Genomic DNA, 25,738 nt, shown 5'->3' with positions numbered 1-25,738 from the left:
CAATTCTTTCTAAAGTTATTGTAGAACATACAAACAGATGGACAACGACTTTGGCCTTCAGTAAGTCAAAAAGTGAGAACTCGCTAACGCTCGTTCAACTAGGTGAAGTCTTCTGCCCTGATAGAAGGGAATTCAGAGATAAAATGATTTACAGTTATCAAATTTTTCTTTATAGGCTACTAAAATATTTGATACAGCACTACCCAAAAATCTTTGTTTTACTCCAAAGTAACCCAAAGGGCGTTCACTGCAATAACATTTATAGAATTTAATGCCATAAGTGCGACACGGTTGGTACTTCTCTAAAAGATTTACGTTATAGGGCTTTGGGAAGTTGATAGGACAGGACTGCCTTAGCTCAGTATTGAGAATAAGCTTGAATTTATGGTGTCTCATGAGTGGAGTTGGCACTCAGCACTGCTTAAACCGCACGGCAGGGGGCGCTGAGAAACTCCGACCCACGCACTGTGGGGGGGGGGCACCAAAAGCCCGAAATCGCACCCGCACTCAACGCAGCCAAATTTCGAAATAGCAGCCTTTAGGAATTTCGGAAATGATCGGTGCCCTGCCGCTATTTCAGGCTCTCCACTCGATCAGGCTTTCTTGCGCATGAGTGTGTGTGTGACACACTTGATGACGTCATCGCCACTTTACCAATGAGTCACACAAATGTATTCCAATATCTTGTCCGATCGCATTTCAAGTCTTGCTAGCTGCTTCAAATAGTCATCAGCCGATAATACATTATTGTCTTCTGACAATTTTATTGTCAACTTCAGGTCAAATGTTATCTCTTATTAGGTCTTTAAAATGTTCGAGAATTTAGATATGCATGTAAGAAGCATGAGAACAAATCAAAACGAATTAGATCATCGGTTTTCATTGCTCAAAAAAGTCATTAACCCGTAGAGTTTGAATCATAGCCTCTAGAATGATGGAATTTAGGTTTAGTACAATGAAAATTTTAACAACTGTACTAAAAAAGATTGTGACCACAAAGATGAAAAAACTTAGAAATATTTCAAAGAAAGAATGTAAAATTTTGATTGAAGATAATATTTCAGTTGCATGTTAGTTGTATTGATTGACATACAATTAAATCGGATTACATATTACTAAAATAATAATATCTTTCAACAAGTTCATGTTCGTTCACAAACTCAAATCGAGGAGAGCTTAGGAGACAGTGACAGTGTTCATTTGAGTGAAGCAGCACTCAAGTACAGTGAGGATACTCATGAAGAGCTTTCAATCCTTCTTTGTCGAACGACCCCATTGAAACACAGTGTGACAGTTTGAGTGTTATCATCGATGTCATCTGTTGGTTATAATCATGACCCAAAAATCCCAAAACCATAATATTAAGTACAGTTTGATTTGATTTGATCTCATCTCACTTTCATCTGAGATTTCACACTTTAAAGTAGTAGTTCAGTCATAAGCATTATGAACATGTAGATCGGCATTTAATCAATGTATATTCCTCACAGTATGTTGTATGTTATTATTAATTTAATACTTCCTAGTAGATCATTAATACTCGTAGATAGCAAAACAGTGGATAGCCGAATGAATGTCTACTTCGATTTTTTCATAATTGCCTCAATATCAAGGGGCAAAGATAAAAAGGGACGTCACATCTACAATATAGCAAATACTTTTCTTATCGTGGAACTGGGTGAATCGTGTAGTTGCGGTGACACGATATTAGAATATAAATGATCTGGAATTATTTAATACACGGAATACTTTTTCAAACTGCTGGGTGAATAACCTCATAAATTGTATGAGAGAAAAAACACCGCAGTAATAAAAATCAATTTTTGTGTTCTCCATTAAATAATTCAGAATATTGTTGTACCGTTACAGTTGGATGAACTCTACTAGAAAACAAGCAAATGAATTTGAAATATTCTGAACAAACAGTTCAATTTACGATCAAGCTTGATTCTTTAGCTGCATCTAAGCTTGTTCTTGGTGCCTCAGGTGATTAAAGGAACCGCGCTCACTAAATTCATGTGGATTATATTGTGTGCTTGTGTGAATGTATTATAAAGTATGTTTGGCCATAGTGTTGGCGTGTGATGTGAAATTGTCGCAGTACAGTTCTAGTCACGCTACATCACTTACACTCACGCGATGGTCTAGTAAAAACGTAACCGACCTATTATAAGTTCTTCTCTTGTTTCTAAATGCGGACCCTTAATTGAATTTCTGACCAGACGATCGAATTACATTCGCAAAATGGACATCAAGTACTTTAATTCATGCTCACGATACCATTTTACTGAACTTGCTTTCTACATATTCATTCATTACTTTATACCACTGTAGATTGTCAGGGATCCGACAATTTTTTCATTTTTATTCATTCATCAGATCACAACCTAATTCAACAATGATAACAATAAATTATTAATCCAATGATTGCACATCAAACCGATGTAAATTAAATAATAAAGTATTGGATAAATTAATATTAAAATTAGAACTTTGTTTACATTTTCTCTTCAGTTTTCTCCAAACTAAACAGGTCTCAATACTCGTCATAGGTACATCAGGTTTTTTCGAATAGGAACTGGAGTTTAATATAATAAAAATTGATATCACGTTTCGCTGAAATTATTTCATTATGCAAATTATACACATCTTTGAGAATATCAATTCAAATATTGAGGAGATTGAATACTAAGAGGAAGAACTGAAACTGATATTCATAGAGGGAAGATTACCAACTATTTAAAATTCAGGCATTGAAACGACAAAAAGTAATAGTTTTGCTCAATGTACCCAAAATTGATACAATATCATCGAAATACAATATTGAAGAATATTACAAAGCTAGATATTTTTAAATAATTAATCAGAACTACAGAATAACGATCATCGATCAATCATTACTTGATAGCCAGAAAAATATTTATTGGATAAGAGTCAATAAAATTGAGAAGCCATGAGAGTATCAGAGAATTTTCGGATTCGAAGAATTGAAATGAACTTTCAAGAGCAATACAGAACTGCCAAGTGGTGCAGGCAGGGTCGGTTGACAGTGGTGGAGACTGGAGAGTTGGTACCGGTTTGTGGCCGGAATAAGTGGAAGGCGGCTTTTCTGAGTTGGATTCGGACCTGCCAAGTGGGTTACCGTCGCCGCCATTAATCGGCTGACCTAAAAAGCGTTTAATAATAGATTTTCTATTTTCGTTAATAACACTGTAATATGACCGGCGGTCCGTCACAATACACTTCAATAAGTTGCTTTTGACACTTGAAATTCGTTCTACTTTCATTGAAATTCAAGCAAGTTGCCTTCAATTGTGCTAACTGTTGACTTTTCATAAAAAAAAGAGTGAGAAGAGTTCAAAAGCGTGAATACACATTTAGAAATTTCATTTTAACTTTATTTTTGAAATACGGTGATGTTGAAAAAAACCGATGCTTGCAAATACTACAACTCAAAAATATTGTGTGCTCTTGAAATCCCTATGTATTTGAGCTTTATAGTCTAAAAACTCCTAAAAATAGATTCGAGAATTACTACGAGAAGCTAATTTCATTTCCGATTACCCTTCTATCCTAAGATACTAAATAAAATTGTATTTGATGTATCCCGATAAAACAGCACTACACGCATTAGCAGCCTCATCAAAAGGTATGAGTAATAAATGTAATTAAGAGATGGATAAATTTGGCTTCCAAAGCACTTCACCTCCTTGATTAATGGGAAAATCCTCAGACATTTCTAATGAAAGTCTCCTGCGTTCGATTTTAAAACCTTGTGATACGACGAAGTTATCCAACGAAGAGACAAAAATAAAATTCAGGAATGTGAGAATGCATCTGAAAAATTCCAGCCAGTCGGTTCAGCTCTCCAACAATTTCCACCTCCTGTCCTCACCAAAAACTGGCAATTCCACCTATCACGTCTCTCGTCTCTCCCTAAAGATATTAAGACAAAGGCAAGCAAAAATGGATGAAGAGGAATGGAGAATTTTATTTTTGGTGCTGCAGAAAAGCTGGGGAGACGACACAAGTCTCTCTTTCCAGTCCACAAGTAGTAACCCCCCTCACATCCCCACCCGCACTATCACATTTCATGCCTTCACGCTACTGACAATGAAAGTTGTGATGGGTTGAAAGGAGAAGAGGCGGTTCAGAATGAAATTTGATCGATAAGCCCTTGGCCTTCCTTTCAGTCTGCATTTTTGTCAAGAGAATTTGCCAAGATAAATCTCCTTTGATAACAACAGTGAATTCGGGAACGCATTTGCCTGCAGCTATCTTTGAGCAGATTACAGAAGGCTTCTATACTCACTGTCTTCTAGTCGATTTTCATCACAGGAAGATGGAAAAAAATATTTGTTGGATGTAGTGAGCATATATGGAAATAAAATAGCTTACATATTTTAGATATTGTTCCAATAAATTGTCTCGAAGTGTAATTTATTTACATTGATTGCCAAGCATCATCTCTTGACAAGATTACTTGAATATGATTGATTTAACTATTTTTTGGGTCACAAAGCCCGCACATGGCCATAAATGCAGAACATGAAGACTTAGTTTTAAACGAGATATCTTCAAATTACACTTATAAAATTACATTTTTCAAAGGTGCAAGAGGTCACCCAATCATTAGGATTTAAAGATTTGTATTTTTTCCCATAAAAAATTAAACATCTATAACTGCCGAATCTATTATATCAAATAATAATCTATTGTACATGTTGCTTGAAGAGAACTTTTAGACTGTCTGGTAACGAACTTTCAATTTTTCAGTTTCTTGTGTAATAGGTAAGTAAAATCATTTAAAGAACAATAACGTCAGAAGGAAATAATGCTACAGAATACAGTAGTACTGAAATTGGAATCTTATCAGAATTCATTAAAACTTATTACTGCATGGGGACAATAAGTTGTTTGTCAAATAAATTGAAGCATGTATCTTAACGACTGAACAAATAAAAATAGAACATGAATATTGATGTAGACTACGTGTTTAATTGCATGTAGACCACAGTTCGAAATATAGTTTAGTCTCTATCAGCTTAATAGAGCTTGGATGTGAAGAAGTTCAGAAAATAGGTCAAGTAAGAGTCACAATGCTTCTATATTAGCTGAATTAGACCTTATCACATCTATGCTCGTTTCTGAATGGGATTTCGAGCGATGCTAATGTTTTTAGTATTTAATTTTGATTGTCTTGAACAAGTTGAGAGAAAATGAAAATCAAAGAGGAAAAAGAGTATGGAACAGGTGTTGCAAGCTGAGAAATGACGTCATGACGAGGTCAATGAGAGAGCGTTGCCATGTAAGGACCACTTCTTGCTCTCATGCATTGGCTCTTCCAGTTAGAGGCTGCCTACCATGTAAGGACCATACCTAACGACAACGAGTCAACTACCTTTTCCTACTATCAACACCAATCCAACTCTGACCTCATGATCATCACGTGCTAGTTTTCAATACAGTTTTACTGAAAACTATCAAATTATTAATGGAGCTTCATCTTTTGATGAGACGTTAATCCACCACATCATTGTAGGAGAATGGATTATTGGAACTGACTTGAACTGATGAATATGTTCGCTTTGCATTTATGACCTTGAACAGACATGAATAATTTCATCAAAATAACTTGCAGTGCTAAGTAAAATATTGCAAATCATACTAGAAAAATATGTGCCCCAGTTGCAGAGAGAGGCTGTTTTTGTTATAAAGGATAGATAAAAATATTATTCTGCCAATTTGAAGTTACTATTTATTATTATCATTAAATGTTTCTTTTCGGTCATTCAAAATAGGTCACGATAATTTTCTAATTTGTGCACTGGAGAAATTTTGATGCTAATTAGTTCGATTTGAATTATCTACTAATCAGTTGAAACTATTCATAAATTCAAAAATCATTAGATCATTATCACAATAACTTTCTGTGTAGTAATGAAGGTTATATTAATGTGGTAAGCAGATATTAGAAATGGATTATCATTATTTTTTAATAATATCACTTTTATCTTTTTTGTTCAGAAAAAATAGTTTTTTATGGTAATTTCAACTTCTTTGAATAAAAAATATAAATTAAGGGGCCAATGCTTCTCTTCTTTCTAATTGTATTATGTTTTTCTCCTATTCCTCTTATCTTCCTGTTCTCCTCTCCTTTTGAATATTTCTCTTTTGGTATTTATTTCTCGTCTACTACTCATACCTCAGACAGTGAATCTATATTAATACAGAGAAAATTGGATGTACCATGTATACGATGAATATTTGGGTATTGAAAAGATAACACTCAATTGGGAAATGAAACATGAAAATCAAATCCAACATCACCATTAAAGAATTGAAACGAATTGCAAATCAGGGTGGATTTCCTGTCACTCGAAATCTGGCGCACACCGGAAGCTGAACGACTAGATACGCAAAAGTAAAAAAAGATGTTCGTATGAACTATATAGGCTAGAATGATTGCATTCCTATGAATCCAACAGCCACAAGTGTTGACGTCAGAGCTGAACAGAAAACTCCGCTCTTCGATTGAGATAAGTAGCGAATTAAATTAAATTATTTGAAGCGAGCTGTGTTTAACTCAGTTCGTTCCAAAGATGGTGATCAATAAAAGAGAAAAATCACGTGTTCTGCAAGTGAGATCCAAAATCTACCAAAATATACTGTAGCCTACATTAGTCGAGGATCCTTATGTTCTATGAGACAGACTACACTTTCCATTCAATTTCAGAGACATGAAAAATGAAGATGACTTCACTACTATTAGCTCCACTGTAGAGGTATTTTCTGGCACACACGAGAAAGGAACTGACTGAAATTTAGGGAAAGTCATTTTTCAAAAATGATTGTTATAATAAATTTTACAGCAGATAATTCTAAAATAATTAGTTAAATTATATTTCACTATAATTTCTTGAATATTCTTCGAATTTCTTTTATAAAATGAATTCACTAGAATAATTGGTGGAATAATAGTTCACTGTAATTTCTTGAATATTTTTCGAATTTCTTTTTAGTTTCTACATTACAGTTGGAACTTGGAACAAAACACATGACGACTCATCAGGGAACAGGTTTCTGAGATCACAATGATTCGATAGTTTACTAAAAACTACCTGAAGCTAGAGAAAAGCTTGAAAATTTCGAGATTGAAATTAAAATTGCAGATTGCGAACATAATAAATTATGTAAAGATAAGAGTATTTTGAATGGATAAAGTTACATCAGTGTTTCTGAGCACCCAATTCATAAGGATATCGGGCCTATGGGGTAAAGTGAAAAATTAAGTATAGGAGACGAATATGTGAGAAGGTGGATATCTATTAGATGAACAGAAATTATTCTAATTATGTGAGGCTTGCATGAATCATCCTCTAATTTGCTACTGTATTTTCTGTATTCATAGCAGACAGCTTGTTCACGGACTTAAAATTACACATGAAATATGCTTCTTAAGACTTTTAATTCAACTCAATGTCATCGAAAGGAGTGAAATCAATCCATATAAATTGCTCATAAATTTAAGTTAGCTTACCGTCAGTTGAGACATTATGATAAGAAGGCCACCAATATTTACCTGAAACGAGAAAACATAATTAGTTTCTTTTCACAACGTTGTGAAGATTCAAATTGAAAAAGTGTCACCAGTCACCACGCTCATCATTTTCAGTACAGTACAAAGAACAATGGATTATGAGGCGTGCGGAGCGGATATGCTGGTTAAGATTTAATAGAATTTAGAGTTACGTCACCTGAAAGATGACCAAGTCAGTGTTCCATCTTCATTGTTAAACAAATACACGTTTTAATGACTGCTGTTCTCACGTGTTTTGGTGTATTTGAAGCGATTATATCAACCTAAAATTCTCAGTGAAAAATCCAGTCTTAGCTATCCAAAAACTGAGCTAAAAAGTATTTTATCTAGCCTATTTTTGAATAAACACAAAGTGGAGAAATAAATTTTCATTAGATCATTTTCATAAAATAGGATTCGTTTTACAGCCAGATCTTCAAATTACTCTTGAATTTTCGTTAATATTTTGTGCATGTAGTCAGTAAAAGCAATGATTGTAGAATGAATATTCTCATTATTTTTTATTAATATTTCTTCCCACTCACTACTCGACAATCAATTCTTCTATTCTATACTATTGAACGAGCAATTTCTGTTTATATGTTTATTAATTTTATGTTTATATATCTGTATGTGACCAGATTTCGAAAACGGCTCTAACGATTCTCACGAAATTTGGAACAAAATAGGTTTATGATAAGAAAATTCGATTGCACTAGGTCTCAACCCTGGGATAACTCGCTGAAGGACATTAAAAGGATAAATACGTTCTTGGAAAAACAGCTGGAAATTTTGTCGTCGGTCGATACCGTAATGGAAGTGAATGAAGGAGTGCATGAGTGGGATCATTCAGCTGATCTCACGAGAAGAAAAATTCAGCAAGAAAAAATTATTTTCGTTTATTTCTCTTCTTTTTAGAAAACATGTTTACTTCAGAAAATCCAAAAAAGTAACTAGATGCTGTTAGTGTAGAATAGTACATAGTATATTAGCAAATATTGTAGCAAACATAATTCTAAATCGAATTCATAGTCTATCTATTTGTAATTGATGATGGGTTTGTTTTTTGAAGTGTGAATAAATTGTTATTTTGATGAGTGATAGTAGCTTAACCTAGATTTTTATTTGGACTGTAGTATAAATTTGAAAAGGGACAGTTTTGAGCATAAGCCTGTTGTGCCTCCTCAAATAACTGTAAAAATAATTGTACGACTGAAAAAATGAATACATAAATATAAACTATAAATTCAATCTCTCGTTACAAATTTTCTTTGCTGTTACACTTCAGAGCGAAGCTCGGTCCCCCGATATTTTGTAATTGTTACTGTGGTTGTTCGTATGGAATTTGGAGGTGCTCCTGAGCAATTCTCATTGAATTGATGTATAGGCCTATAAACGACAATAGTACAGATTGTGAGAATTCAATCAATAACTAGACAGTTGACATCATATTGCATACAAAATTATTGAAATTTTGGATGGAATAGGCATTATACATCCTAGGCTTTTCGTTATCCTTTCCAATCCAATACCCACTCACAAGTCCCAGAGCATAACCTCCTTGAGCCATAAAGGAAGAATGTCAGATGCAACATGAGAGCTAATGCTTTTTCAATTGAAACGACCCAACTATCTGTAGTCATTTGGGGGCAACAGATCAATAGCCAGAAATGTAGCAATTAAGTGACACTTGAAGAAGTGTCCTCATTCAATAGATAAGTGCTAGACAGAGAAGGAGGATGCAGCAGCTCCATTCGAGGCCATGCCTGTTATAAATAGCCACAAAATCTACGGCTGCAAGTAAATGAACTGAGTGACCCTGATTCGAACTTTCACCTTGATGGCAGCAGCAGCCATCATGCTGCGGCCCCGTCGGCCGTCCCTACGTCGCTGCTTTGTTTGTTGTTTATCCCGGTTCTACTTGATCTCTCGGTCTCTTTGGCTTCCTCCTTCCCTTCGATGACCACCATCCAGCCAGACTCAGACAACTCTCATTTTCTCCCGGATCTGAACCAACATTATTTTGTTCCTCATGTAAAATTAATGGGGAAGAAGAAGATTTGGCAAAGATAGTTTGCATTTATTTTTGAATTGGACATTGCGACTTGATGTGCATTGATGTTCTATAATGTCCAACTCAAAATGAAAGACACAAACAGCCTTAAAATTCATCAATCTTCGAAGTCAATCTTCATCATAATTTCTTCTTACGAAAGTTATATTTTCATTCTCAATTCTAAAATTAATGAATATTTTTTCTGTATCTTTCCTATTTAATAGTCGTATTCTGATTATGTGTTTAAACAGTGATGTGATTCATAACCTCATTTGGACAATATGAACTTTTGATCAAAATTTGGGAGAGAAATAGTACAGGTTCAGTCCAGTTTTTTCTCCCTGATCATAATATTATTATGATGACAGTATATTGTACAATTAATGAATGATCTATCGAAATTGAAGAATAGTTGTATTTAGTTTATTATCACTAGCAATAGTAAGTAGGTAGTCAGTTTATATCCGCAATAATTCAACATTCTGAACGTGAATCAATATGAACGAGAATGGTGTAGCCTAAACAGGCGCAGAACAAGTTTGGGTGGATATGCTGAGCTGACAGCATAGGAGTCATTCAGCACCAATCTACCTCCTTCTTGCGTGTCTCAGCCTATAGACATAAATTCTTTGCATTAATTTCTAATCGAATTCCTCCCTGGGTTTTTGGGTCAAAGCCTCTACATGGCATAAGCTCTCCACAGAGAATATAGTCAAGAGCTCTGAGTATTTCCGCCAATATCCATAGCTGTTGAACAGAATAGCAGAAGAGGCGTTGGTATTCATTCATTTATTATTCAAAGGATGCGTCAAAAGCGACGTCCCAATGACTCAACAGTAGTGTGCTGTTCAACCGGCGCCAAACTGGTCAATCAATGTTAAACGCTGCTAAAACTACGATACTTGACCCATCGATTGATTCTCTGTGGTCTTGTCGTCTTGTCAAGAACGAATTTGTAAGTGGGTGCAAATTTTAGTAGGTAAGAGACGACAGAGGTGATGAAAAAAGAATGAAAAATTATTAAATTATTATCGTTTTTACAACAAAAAAAAGGTTGTAAAATATATTTAAACGTAATCTCCAACAGAAAGACATGTTCCATAAATACGCGAAAGATAGTGAATTCTATTTCATTGAACCATCATAAGATTATGATTTTATGATTACTTCTTTACAAAAAAATAAGTGTAATTCCTATCTGACAAGGCCGTATTTCTGCAGTGGAATATAGCAGATCAAATAAGCTCAATTTAATAAACTCTAATCCAACTTTCAAAAGAAATAATCCACTTGCAGCTAATGGGTGAGGAAAATATACTCGATACTATCAGTCCTGTTATCACAACATGACAAGAACTATTCATGTTTGTTGTTCCATAATTGGATAATCTTCACGTTCTATTTAACAAATGTTTCATGAGTTTGTTCAATACGTGATAACAATTCATAGAACTGTTTAATGTACCAGTTAACTATAGTATATCTTATCTATTCTGAAACTAGTTGAATAATTAATATCAACATGTTTTGCATAATGAAGTATGTGTAATTTGCAATACAGTACCATCACTTAACGAACTTCGAAGAACGTTCAAAAAACAGTGATGAATATTATTCACTGACTTTCCTTCAGTCGTTCATTTTGATGTCCTATGAATAAGCACTATGAAATGAGTCAAATCACTGATATCATCACTAGATTCCTAGAAAAAGTGTCTAACTCATAAAATATCATCTACTCATCAGAAAAGAATTATTGTAAAATTTCCATTAGTCACCAACTCATCGTCCATTTTAGATTCAAAATTTCATTCTATCACTAACTGTATTAATAATATTATTCCAGATTGAGCCAGAAGAATTACAAAAAAAAGTTCCTTTCAATAAAATGAAAGTTGTAATGAAAATCGCCCCTGATTTATTGGAACCCATTTGGGAAAAACATAAAAATTATTTGAGAGATGTATCTTGTCTTGAAATCTGAACTACTCGCTTTGACCAGAAAAGATATATTCTGATAAATAAATACACTTTCATAAACTGGAGAAACTTGGTGAACCTTTAGGTTTGATGTCAAGAAGTAAATGTGAGAAACTTATTGTTAAACCTTTTCGGTTTTCACAGAGCTATAGCTGAATTTTCAATTTTCTGTTTGAAAGTCACAACATTAAATCTATTCATCAATCATCATTCATAATAATTGATGACAGAACTCAACACGGCGCCTGGCAAAATCCATAAGTTGGGCACAACAAAAGGTAGAAAATGAAGCAATCCCGCTGCTCCTCTTTAAACCGTCATTAGTCACTGCTAATAGAATCCACGCCGGAAATCACCGGTAACACCACACCAATCATGAATGATCAATGAACGAAGGAATGAATGAATGAATGAACAACCCTCGACCTCCAAAGTGTTCACGGGCGGACTACGATTTATGATCTTATAAATGGGATTAGATCAGATTACAGTCGTATTTTCTGTTCTCGATTGGTGAGGGGGTGAAAATTGAAACCTTTTTTTCATGCGCAATAGCTTTAACATTTTTATCAACTTTCAATTCTCAATTTACTTTTAATACTGTATTTTCAGCAGTTTACCTAATTCTATCATACAGTCTACACTGTAATTAATATTTGAATTTCAAGTTTAGGTAAATATTAAAGGTCCCCGGACGGATCTTATCCATGGGGCGAATGCCAGTAATGTAATACTAATATAGAAATATTTTTGTAACAAATTGTTGTATATTTGATCAATAAAGGCGACTATTATTATTATTATATTATTATTATTATATTATTATTATTATTATTATTATTATTATTATTAAAGAAGATCCAACACTGATAAGTATGTGTTGATCCAAAAATTGAATCGAAAAGTCTACTGATTGCTTGAGATTCAAGGAGATTAAGAGAGAATTTATTCACATCTCTCATTCGAGTTTTCCATCAATAATGAATTGATAGAATAACGTTATTGCAATATCAGACAATATTGAACAACTATTCATCAAATTTAGGACAGTGCTCCATCGAGAATGTGACTTCCATTGCATAAAATATATAAAAATAAAAATTTCTCTAAAAATTTCCATTGAATCAAAACATGCCATTTTTATTATTCCTTGAAAAAAATTTTTTTTCTTGACTGGAAAGTTTTTCCAACTCCAAAAAAAGTCCTCTCTCAAACGCAAACCTCTTGATTACGGCATATTTCTTTATAATTCCACTATTTATTTTCTTCCTCGTTGAATCTACAGTTCATTACACTTAAAGCTCTTGCATTGTGATCTATCATTCTTAAACTACTTTCAAGGCTATAAAACTTTTGTATTGAGAGTATCATAGAATTGGAAGCACAATTTCCTACATTGAGACAGAATTGTACTGCATAACATTTATTTTACAGATTTCATATCTCTAACAGGATGCAGGATTATATTCTACTAAATTTTATAGAGAACCCTCTGCGACAGCAGCTTATGCTTATCTGAGTGGGGAAGGTGGTGGAGGGACGGAGGGGGGATTTGCTGCAGTGCTGGCTGCTGCACAATCGATAATAAGGGAAATTTGGGGGTCAGGGCCCACCTACACTACTCTCTCCTTTCCCTCTCTCAACCACTCCCACTCACTCCTGCTTCCCCATCCTACTCACCATGTGTTTCCCGACCTTCTCTCTCCGATACTCGTCGGTAAAGGCTCAGCAGAATTGTAACATTGATTAGAAATTTTTACTGACAGCTCACCTGCTCACCCCAGTTCTCTTTTCAGTTTCCACTCGATGTTTGAACCAGAGACCATACTATATTCTCCTTTCAACGCTCGCCAATAATTATTCATAATCTGTGTTTTTTCAACACCCTAACTTTCTAGAACAATTCAATTCAATTCAATTCAAAAAATTCTTCATTCCTCATAGAAAACAAAACAATATGATTTACAATCTGCTGTCAGTTCTACATACTCTTACAAGAACTCATACATAAGAATAATATTTTGTACAATAAAAAACACCAAAAAATTAAAATTAAATCAAATAGAAAGTGGTTCTCAAAAAATACACAACCTAGTATTTCATCATGATTGAGATTCATAACTTATCAGGGAAGAGTCGTGAACCGACAGTGCTTTAATTAGGAATGATCTTCACATGGACCTGAGGTCTGTGTGTGAAGACTAGTTCTTCGGCTTGCCAATACGTTGGAAGATTCCGAGGAATGATTCAGATTTTTGTAAACATTCACGTTAATAAGGATTGACTTTTTAAATAGATAATATGGTAAATTGATAATATTATACTAGGTATTACAAAAACAACAGCTACAATAATCTGTTGGTGATTGTGTTTAATAGCACTATGTCATAGGGTATTGGTACGCAGACCTGTTGTCTGGATGACGATGACTAATCCACAAGAAACAGGCGCGGGCCCCAACAGATTGACCAATTTGGGATATTGTAATGGTCTCAAGTTGTAGAATAATAATAATAATGAAGGGTTAGTTTAATGTTAAAAGTGAGTAATTAAAAAGAAAAAAATATATGCAGTGAAATGTGAAAAATATAATGTAAAAAATTAATAACTTTATAAACAATGCTGATTGGAGGATGAGCCAGAGGGCGTCCCCAGAACCATGCGCGGGCTCTCATTCATCAGGTTAAAAAAAAAAAAATAATAAAGAAAATTTATCAGAGCACGAATATATTACAATTAGTTAGATAGATATTGAAAATAAGATTAATAGATATTGAAAAAATAATGTCGATGAGATAAATTAATTCCAGGTTTCAATTATTTTTATGTTCAGTTCCGTTACCTATATGCCGACATTATTAGTCCTTCAGAGTTCTCTGACCCTATATTTGATAGCAACAGGCGTGTTTTCTTCTTGAATGAACCTATTGAGAGAGACTCAAATATGTTAACAGTTTTAATTGAAAAAAATAAACACAACTGTCAGTTCTTAAAAGTTGTAGATGATCAGTTCCCCTTCTCATACAGATATTCCTCAGCTGAAACTCAAAACTCTTCTTTTGTCAAATATTCCATTAAATATTCTTAGAAAGGGGAGTAAAAGTGTGTCGTCCTACCTGCGTACTTCTGAAAATAGAGTTCATATTACTCTTACAATATTTTTTAAAACGTTGAACGAAGATAGAAGATTCTGTTCTACAATAAGACAACAAAGTATATTTTATTTATCATCATTGGTTTCTGAAATAAGCAGCTTTGAATATAGAAATTAGCCTTCGTGTAACCTATGGAAATATAGGTTGAAGTACAAGGATAAATTTCTCATTTAAATCGAGGAGATCCGATCATTGGGTCAAAAGTTTGACCCTTTTGAATTTTGATCCTTGCCGTATCTTTATACGCGCCTCTCCACTAGGAAATACTATCTACTAGGAGAATCTATTGGAGATTGAACGGTCTACTTGGTCTCAGGTTGAAAAGCACAAACGGGAGATATAGTCGATTAAAAACGAAAATTCCTCTAAATTTCTTTTTTCTGAAAATCCGACTCGTTTTTGAAAAATAGTAACTGAGGACTCGATGAAGATAGAGAGTTCCTAGTTGAACACAAATATGTTGTCAAATTCTACACTGTTGTTTTATTTAGTACACGACCAAGGTTTCGTGACCACACCGGTCACAGTTTCAAGTTCCTAGTTATTTAATTACATTTTATTCGAAATTTCAACACATAAAAAAAGGCGACAGTGATTTTTCCTGTCGAGGCTTGATTTGCCTAAAATCTCAATGAACTGAAGAAGGAAACGAAAATCCTTGGTTCTTGGGACACCTTGTAAAAAGCTCCAGGGCTGGAAGATCAACTTTTTGTAATTAAAATTGATTATTGCACGAAAAAACTAGCCTGTTCTGAGTTTTTTCCAGCAAAAAGTATCTGGTCACTATAATCCTGATTCATCTCTGGCTGAAAATAAAGTTTGGTACCGACTGCCTTTGCACCTAAGATTTTTACTCGAGTAAACCAGTTAATTTTTTCAAAACATATTAAAGACTTATCTGCAAAAACAAACCACTGCCACAGTTCAAAAGTCTATATTACATGTTGCATATTATAAAAAAATCAAATGTGTGGTGCCTATGAGTTACTATTCTACTCTACTAATTCTTATGAAGAACTATGTTCCTAAAAATGAAATACTATCATGATTCTTGAAAAAAAAAATGATTTCAATTTATATTATCTTTCAGAACCTTCACCGTACCGTATCTGCCTATGATGGCAATATCTAGATGATGGAAAATTTTAGTAATCAATATTTTACTAGGTATTTTTCTCATTCCTATTATTCACTGGCTCCAATCTGCGTCCCGCTATACAATACAGGAATTAATCAACTACAGAATTAGTTTTCAACCTAATTTTAACAATGGCTCAATTCGTTTCGTTGGTGGTTATAATAAATTAGGATAGATTCCATGTTATTTAAGCTACTGATCAATGGTAAACGTCGTCCGATTGCTTTGGCAGTTCTACACCATTCTATTTGAAATAAAAAGGGCTACAATAGAGCATTTAATTTTTTTAATGAAATCTACAGTTTTCTATTAATTTTCATTGAAAGTTTCAAAATGGCCGCCATTTTGAAATGTATTAAACGAGCTGATCCGGTTATTTTTTATTAATTTGGTCTTGACCAAATTAAGAATCATTCCAAGTTTGAACCCAATAGGTAAAACTGTTCTTGAGATTATCAAGAACACAGATTACAAAGTTATTTTGTAAAAAAATACTAATTGAAATCTTCCCAATCTGAGATCCTCGCCCTGTCGTGGTCGACGACGGAATTTACGTACAAACGAAAACCCAGCTTTAGTTAACGAGTAGCTGCTTTGTGCTGATAGCTGAGTGAATACAATCATCATACAAGTCATAGCGTGCGATGAAAATACCGTAGCAGTGAAAATAACGTACTGTAAGAATGCAGAAGACAAGCAGGCATTCAGGCAAGGCGCAGGCACGCTCAGCCAGCTGTTGACGTTGATGGTACAGTACAGTCTGTGTCGTGCCGTGTCGGTGGCCGATCGATTCAACCTACAGCTGTTTTGGTAGAGACTGTACTGGCGTCATGCGATGCAGGCACGACACAGCACGGCAGTCTAGCCCAGTAGTGCTAGTGAGATAGCAGCCAACAACACAGCATCGACATGAACTACAGCCAGAAAAGAATCAACTCTCTACAACTCATCGAATTGGTTCGCCAGAACGATATTCTCTACAACTTCAAGCATCCTGAATTCCACGATTATGGGCAAAAGGAAACCATTTGGGCTGGCATTGATGCTCGCCTCAGTCAACAAGGTGAATCTCAACACTATTTTCCGTAATTAATCATAGACGATTTTTGAAGCGATCTTGCAGCTAGTTTACCAGATATGCTCTGGCTGCCATTTTTTGTAAACTAGCCATAGTCAAGTTTTAATTTTACAAAGAAACTAAGTTAGCTTCAACTGTAATCGGTATTCAAAGGCGAATTGAAACCTTATTCAAATGACCTAGGCCTATATTATGTTTAACAAAAATACAAATAATCGTAGAATATGGAACCACGTGGCCGGTAAAGATTGAACTCTAGTATAGAGTTAATTAGGTATTAGTTATTTAATAGTTAGAATTAGACTTTAATGGTCGTGGCATTAATGTCTCATAGGCGCATAACGGCATAACCTAACTTCAAAACATTTGCATTGTCATAACTCAATGAGTTTGAGTAAGATGAGATCACAATATTCTAAGATAGGCATTGACAACCAGGTTCTATTATAAAAAATAGCTATAGTGAGGTCCACGTTATAATGGCAGTATTTGATTGACATTGGTGTTGCTATTCTTGTCTATCATTCGACAAAGTAGATGGTGCTATCCTTTTCTAACTCCAGAACGTAGCAAAATCCGTTTTTAACAATGTACGAATAGATTAAATTAAGGCAGACAATCAGCAACACTGTTATCCTATCTCTATTCAGTCCCATTATAACGTGGACCTCACTATATAGTGAAGTCTGTGTTATAATGACAGTGGTGAAAGATAGGAGAGCAACATTGCCGATCCTCAGTATTGTCAATGCCTTCTATAGACGGTAGCTGATATAGGTTTATTGATGTAATATTAGCGGTTCATTCTCATTTGAAATAATAAATTCTATTTTATTAAGCAAGGAATTATATGTACCAAATCAAATGAAATATAATTTTGTTGTTTTTTCACAGATGGCGAAAGCAAACGCAAATGGACAATGCTGCGAGATGCTTATCGTCGCAACCTCCGAAATCGGCGGGACAATCCAAACCGAAAACCGTTCAAATTCTCACGACAGATGGCATTTATCAGGCCCCACTTCGTGAAACAGCCAGACAATTTTGAACAAGATGGAGATAAGGAGGTGCCTTACAATAGTTTTCAAAATACAGACAGCACACATGCACCTGGAGATGTTCAGGTGGATGCTGACACATTTGCTGAGTGCTTGCTCATCAACGAATTGGACGATCACGAAAAATCCAGGCTGATAAGCGAGAATCACATGTAAGAATATTTCTTATTAAAAATGGACTCATTCGATAATAAGAATATTGGTTAAAATAAATTTTTTTCTCGAAAAATCACTAGCCTTTCACATTTCAAATAATATTTTATTGATTTTAAACATGGAAAAATGTAACCTCAATTTATAAAATTGAAAGAAAATTCAATTCAAGACTACATTGATAGTATAAAAGATTAAAATATTTTTTTTTGAAAAATGGAATATCATGTATTTTAAATAATATATAAAGGTATATTTGCACAAACTGAATTTCCGTTTTATAAGAGTCTAATGATAGACAGAGATATAGGGGAAAAAGTCGACAGTACAGTGGATATAAGTGCTTTCTTTTCCACAAAATAAAATTTAATAAGTTGAGTTATTCAATTTATCTGTTCATTTTCGGTTTGTAATTTTGCAAAAGATTTTATTCATTTTGTACCTCAGGGGGTCTCATTAAACTGAATTCTCACACACCAGTGAACGGTCCAATGAAAATGTTATTCTCATTAGTTGATACTCACTACTCACTAGGCCGTGCTCACTGCTCAGTGGCAACAGTCAAATCAGAACTCATGGAAATGATATTTTCACTGTGCCAGTCACTTTCACTATCACTGCGAATCCAGCTTCACAGTATTATACGGTATTTTATGATCATATTTTCTTATCAAATAGGTATTTGAAAGTGTAACACACTTCTAATATGGGAATCTAATCTATGTTAGAAATGGTGCTCTTGTCAAAATTCAAATATATTAAATCTGGCAGTTATATTGTATTTGAATATCAACTTTGAATTATCATCATCATAATCATAGAGAATCATCATATCGATGGAATCATCGAATTAAAAATAATTTTATTACCAGTTCAATTTAAAATTGTTGTGTAATTTTTCAAGGAGCACGGATGGAGGCTACAAGCAGACCGAATTCACAGCATCTCCAATCCAACAAACCAGCTTCGAAATATCAGGCAAAAAACAAGATCTTATCGATGTTTTTCTACTGGGAATAGGTGCGACCCTGAGGTCCTTCAACCCCTACCACTTGAACGTTGCAAAGCAGAAGATTTTCAACATTGTATCTGATTTGGAGATGGAGCAGATCAAAGGACGTCAGGCCATGTCAGCCGTGGTGAGATTAGCGCCCTCTTCCATCAGCACACCCAAGAGGAAGCCGTCAGCAGTTAGGACAACAGATGATTGCACACATTCCAGCAAAAGATCAAAACACCAGGAGAAAGAGGATACTGACAAAACCAGTGATGTTGAACATCAGACAGAAATAGAATTGTCTGTAGATCAAATTATTGAAGATACAATTACTGAAGACACAATAATTAATGAAGACCAATAAGAAAATAATTGTTCATATGTGTAACAAAGGAGTTCTATAGTTTTATGTATGTTGAATTGATTTTCTGTTTTATGTATGCTGAATCGATTTTTCCAAATAATTTGAAAATATACATAATATTTTAATCTCTTACTCATATTTCAATAAATATGTTGAGAAACAACGGTTTTATTTTACAACAACATTCTTCCTCAAATCTTAATAATTTTTTATAATGTCAAAGTTGACAAATTTATGATATTTATTTTGGTGCAAGATAAATATATATATTTTTTAACTTTTAATACACAATTTAAACATTTGAAATGGCCAATGAATTTCAAATTTATTTATACAAAAAAAAATTGTATACTTGAACTTGGTACGTATAGTACCCCTAGGTTTATATTATTTATGTGATTTTCAAATGCTCACAGTTTATTATCATAACCCCAAAACCTCAATTATAAAGAATTCTACATGTATTCATTTATTCCAAAATTCATTGATTTGGACAATTTGGTATTACATAATCACAAGTAGAAATTTCAGTACTTTTTTATTTAGTTGTATTAATGTTCAATTTGATATTATTAATTATTATCTAACTGTATTTTTATCGGTTTAAAAGTCTATAGTCAAGTCCGTTATCACATTGGTGCTAGCAAAATTTTGTATAGGTCTGATTTTTAAATATGCTTATTGAATACATTAATTTTACAAGTCCAAAACCAATTTTTGCATACATTTCCTTGTGCGTAATCTAATGTGCTCAAAAACCCTAGAATTTTCTATTCCTCTTCATTCTCTTTGATTAAATAATAAGATATAACATTTATGATTAAATGAGATCAAATACAATTTTAATGAGTACAATTTGAAAAAAATCAAAATTTCAAGAAATTTTAGTTTTTAAGAGTAGGTAGGCAGTAGAAGTTAGCCATATATTTATTGGTGGCTCATAAAATTGATATAGACAGTCAAATCATGCATTCTTTATGAACGGAACACATCACGTCTTTAGTTCACATCGGCTCTTCTTGTAAAAATTAATTAGATGGAATATTTAAATAATGTAGGTCTATCAGGGCAATAACTTTCTCAAAGTTTAAATATCTCAAAATGTTTAGATTCTATGTCATTTATTTTTGCTTGAATTAATAGAATCATTTATACAATTAAAAAGCAATTGTCCTAAACAATTCATTTCTTTTTCCAATGAAATATAGAAATAGAACAAGCGCTATGTGTTACAAAAAATCACATTGACATACTGTAATAATCCAATATGGTCGAATGCTACCCTACTGCAAAGTCATATAGTGAGGCCCACGTTATAATGGCAGTAGATAAAGATAGGAGAATAGCGATGCCGATTCTCTGCATTAATTAATTATATTTCTACACTGTCAAAAACATAATTGGCATCGTTGTGGACCTAGAAAAAGAATAGTACCACCGGCTTTGTCGAGTGATAGACAAGGATAGCAAAACCAAAGTTGATCAAATACTGTCATTATAACGTGGACCTCATAGGCAATAGTCTTCCAATTCCAATCCTAAGCAATAAAATCCGTCTGTGAAATTTTAAATTTCAACTTAAATGCTGAAAACTCTCAAAACGAAAGAACATTGAACAATCCTACCCTGCCACAACTGACGTTTGATATTAGTATTCTAAATGCATGAGGTTACTAGTGGAGGGAATAATCCTTTGTCGACTGTCAAGTGGCTGATTGGTACGTGACAAAAAGAATTAGTAAAACAAATCACGCCCCATGTCTCCTTTACACACAAAATCTAATCCCTTCACAAGTGACAACATATGCCATGCCCTATGACCAGCATATCCGGTGATCGTTACATCGTTAGTATTACAGTCTTTATCTTCTTATATCCTTTTCTATTCTATTCCCTCTTTCTCCTATCAAATGTAAAACAATACATGACTAGTCAGTAGCCACCACATCAGTAGAATTGGATGGATTGTGATGGATCCTGTGCTACTTTTGAAATTGCTGTTTTTGAAAATTGTTCAAAATTATTCAGTCAAAATTAAAAAAAAAATCGTTGTAGGGATAAATTGTTTTAGAAAAAAAACAATGATAAAGAATAATATTGCAATAACAAAAGGAAACCGCCTGTAGCCTGAATAATGTGAAAATTACCTTGCAGGTCGTAAAGGATCAAATAATTATTCACATAAACTTAAAGTTATGGATAAATGTTACAAAAATATTAATTGACCGAGCGAAGTGTGGTCTAAGATTCAAGTCGACGGTTTGGCATTTCTCTTAATGATTAAATGTTTGAATGTTTATATGTTGCCCATTTACGGCGAATAATAGATTTTCGCGGTAATAGATTCTCATGAAATTTGACAGGTATGTTCCTTTTATAATTGTGCGTCGACTTATATAAAAGGTTTTTGAAAATTTCGCATTTCAAGGATAATATAAAAGGAAAAAGGAGCCTCCTTCATAAGCCAATATTACAGTAAAAATCAGACTATAGAATTATTCATCATAAATCAGCTGACAAGTGATTACACAGATGTGTGGAGAAGCCATTCTTTTGCTGTATTTCCATAAGGTCTATAGTTTCAATCAGGTACTTGTGGATGAGAATACTGCGTGAGGTCTACTGTTCACGAACTACTAGTTATTGAAGGTGACGTTGGATAATATCATATGTTATAACGATTCAAGATTAAATAATTCACAGCTTCAAAGTCTGTAGCCAACTTCTCTATTATATTATATTTATGGAGCTCATTAAATTCAAAGAACAGGATACCTAGCCGACTAAACGCTACCGGTATAGTTAGCAATGGGAAATCATGATTTCTGGAAAGGAATAGAAAGCCATTAATATTTAATGGTCAGTTTACTGTATTTATTGTTTCGTGACACTCCCTTCACCAGGATGGAGGTATTCACATCCTATTTGTAGGAATCTCATTGAATAGTATTCTTGAGGTTGACCAATGAACACTGCAAATCATAAGTCTTTCAATACTAGAATGGCTAAAGATTCAGCCAAAGTATTCGGCCATGAGGATTCATTGATATATATTAATTTATAAGGTATATTTTATTGATATATTAATATAAGATATATTTCCATAGTCTATTAACTTCTAATGATAAAATGACAAGATAAGTCAATAAATTGGTCACAAGGTTCTAGTAGTATTCATAAAATACTACAGAAAAATCCCTCATCATAGTTTTTCAAGTCCATTTTCACCACTTTAGTGTCTAACCCAGAAATGGGGATATTTTGTAGTAACATCAACCCAGAAATATTCTATGGTAGGTTATTTCCGGTGCTTCATTCCAGAGAATATTCCCAGTACGTTATAATAGAAAATTTCCAATAATATATTATTGAGTACATTTTCTAACAAAACGTCTTCCATTAAAATGCACTCCAACCGGAATCTTGAAATTGAGTATTACATATTTCATCACCGATAGAGATCGGGCACGAATTTATAAGAACGCCAATAAGTTGAGCCAAGCTGCTGTTGAAGCAGGACCAGGCTCCAATTTGCGCAACCCTTTCCAGTGAGCCTGCCTGCCACCCTCCAACCCGACCAGAACCAATTTCGTCGGCTCTCAAGAGTGATGACACCCGCTGCCCCATGCCTCATGCCCCATGCCCCGTCGCCGTCACACTCCTATCTCATCGAGCGGTGGCTGCAGCCATTTTATTGTTATTCTCCCTGGAATTGTCCGCCTCCCACAATATCACCGACTCCATTCCGTCATCCACTACATTCAATTATCGAACTCATCTCTTGCTCAACAAACAATCAGCGAGCCAATTATTTCTACTTCTATGATGCTGGGACCAGTAGCCTAGCCTAGTGGGGGGTAATGATATCTAAATAACGTTTAAAAGTACAGTATTGATTCTATAGGAGTGGCAAGATGGGTTGTGAATTGATCGTTACTTCATCTACCAATTAACAGCTCCATTTTTCAATGCTACTTTTTGTGGTGAGCTAGTGAGAACAGGGCCTTTAGAAGATGGATGGAAGTTATACGAATATCAGTTATCATCAATAACTATAATATATGATGAATATTTGTGGAATAAGAAACCTAAATTGCAGAGTAGGAATTTCAAATTGAATTTATATAGTTCAGAGATTAGAATAAGAATAGCTAATTTTGTATCATAATAAAAGAAATTAAACCATAAAATTGTTTTGGTTAAATTTTCTAATACAGTAGGTAAAATTTCACTCAATTTCTTGGATAAAACTTCATTCACCAAACAGTCGAGCAACAAAATATATTGGATTTGAATTTGTAAGTTAAAGAGGGTAATCTTACAAAATGAGACATCATGACCACAATAGCGTTACTGTTCAAGCGGTGAATTACTTCAATTGTGCATTATTCCCCCAAGAACCTAGTTAATATGCTATTTTATCATTGACATTTATCCCACAATCTTAGAATCCCATTGAACAAACCTAAATCAGAGCATCCAGCAGCTTATTCTGCTCTCCAAAAAAGGAAAGTTCCACAGTTGAGCTGTGAAGCTATTCCTGCTGCTATTTTTTGCAACAGAATCCGTAAGAATCGTTCGAGTTATCTGTTGTTGTACAAATATAGTCAGTAACAGGAAGTCCTCTACTCTAAACAACAAAGCGAGCGCTTGAACAGTTTTCAATCCGAAAGGCATTCGATGAAATTTCAATCGAGAGAGACCAGGTGGGCTGCCGTGAGCGCTGCTCTATCAAACAAGCGTGGACACACAGAAAGAAACCGATAAAAGAATGAGCTTAGAGAAGGAATATAGTTCGGAAATAAGTGAATACTTGAAGCCTATAAGAAACCATTAAAATTGAGAATAGATCATTAGAAAAGAATTCAAATAATCTGAGTTTGCAATAAACTTAGATCATAATGGGAAATTCACAGAACATGTCGATTTGGTGTAAAATAAAGTTATATGGTAAATTGAGAAAAATAATTCATATGATGCGTGCTAAATAGTGGGCTTGAAACACTCATGCCATATCACAAAGCATCCGCCCACTTAATAACCAAGTCACATATTTCCACTATTAGTTGTATGAGTGGTCTGACTTAATTGAACCGGTAATAGTACAGTATAAGCTAGACTTATTTGTAACTGAAAAGACACTGGGGAGTTCCAATGAGGAGAAGAGTGATTGAGCGTTCAAAATTTCAATTCTAGAATTATTTCAAGAGGAGAATTTTGAAATAAGAAGCATTTAAACTATTACTTATAAACCTATTCAACATTTTATTCAGTAACCATTTACAATAATTAAGGACACTGTAAAAATGCTTCCATAACTATTCTTAATGCTCAATTCTATTATCAATACATAATTATTCACAATATATTCTAACTAGCCGTCTGGCTCGCTTCGCTCGCCATATCCGTCTACCACCGACTGGATCGTCCAAGAATGAGATCAGCAGGCTCGCTTCGCTCACCTGCATTTTTCATTTGTAGGACAATCATATGTTAGGACGATCCAGTCGGGGGTCCAGACTAAACGTCTGGCTAAACGGATATGGCGAGCGAAGCGAGCCAGACGGCTAGTAATATAATATTCCCAGGAATAGATCTGATTAAAGTAGCAGTGCCCAATCAATTTTTCCGCGATAAATGCATTTCAATCTTCAACTTGGTGCCAACCTAACAAAGTCAACTCAACTTCATGCCAACCTGACAAAATTATTAATTTAGTTACCAGTTAACAACTGTTTCAAAGAGGTACTCTCTCTAGATTATAGTTCTATATTAACATATGGTATGGACATTTTTCAATTATAATATAAGAGAATAAGAAGAATAAAAATGCTAAAAGATGAACTTTAAACCCTTAAAAACCACCCTCAGAGTTAAAATATTGCCAAAAGATTTCTTAGTGCTTGCGCCTCTAAAGGGCCAACTAAAAATACCTACCAAATTTGAATGTTTTTGGTCCGGTAGATTATTAGTTCTGCGAGTGAGTGAGTGAGTGAGTCAGTCAGTCAGTGAGTGAGTGCCATATCGCTTTCATATATATATATATATATATATATATATATATATATAGATTATTGTATGACAGGCAGAGAGTATGGAAAGTCTATGTTACATTCCTATTTAGGAGTTACGAATACGGTACTTTCAAGGGGTTAGGATTCCAGTAACGTTTACGTTTAC

The 25,738-nt window shown here is 34.1% G+C and overlaps 2 protein-coding genes across 3 annotated transcripts in view; one reads left to right on the top strand and one right to left on the bottom strand.

The window, feature by feature from the left end:
- LOC111059742 overlaps positions 1-25,738 on the bottom strand; it is a 347,934-nt gene that overhangs the window by 19,782 nt on the left and 302,414 nt on the right. The window lies entirely within an intron of this gene.
- LOC111049004 lies at positions 16,490-19,721 on the top strand. The gene is made up of 3 exons (XM_022334996.2): positions 16,490-16,971; positions 17,881-18,196; positions 19,102-19,721. Exons 1-3 carry the CDS (start codon positions 16,818-16,820, stop codon positions 19,556-19,558), a joined length of 927 nt encoding a protein of 308 aa, XP_022190688.1. The 5' UTR covers positions 16,490-16,817; the 3' UTR covers positions 19,559-19,721.

Source organism: Nilaparvata lugens, chromosome 3 (assembly GCF_014356525.2).
Source record: "Nilaparvata lugens isolate BPH chromosome 3, ASM1435652v1, whole genome shotgun sequence".
Lineage (NCBI taxonomy): Eukaryota > Metazoa > Arthropoda > Insecta > Hemiptera > Delphacidae > Nilaparvata > Nilaparvata lugens.
Note: the sequence above shows the minus strand (reverse complement) of the source record. Positions and strands in the feature narration are given on the sequence as shown.

Bases quoted from the DNA above. Each gene is read 5' to 3' on its own strand.
- LOC111049004 (XM_022334996.2), top strand. From the start codon at position 16,818: ATGAACTACAGCCAGAAAAGAATCAACTCTCTACAACTCATCGAATTG. The intron at 16,972-17,880 runs GTGAATCTCAAC...GTTTTTTCACAG, and splicing joins TGCTCGCCTCAGTCAACAAG to ATGGCGAAAGCAAACGCAAA. The intron at 18,197-19,101 runs GTAAGAATATTT...TAATTTTTCAAG, and splicing joins CTGATAAGCGAGAATCACAT to GAGCACGGATGGAGGCTACA.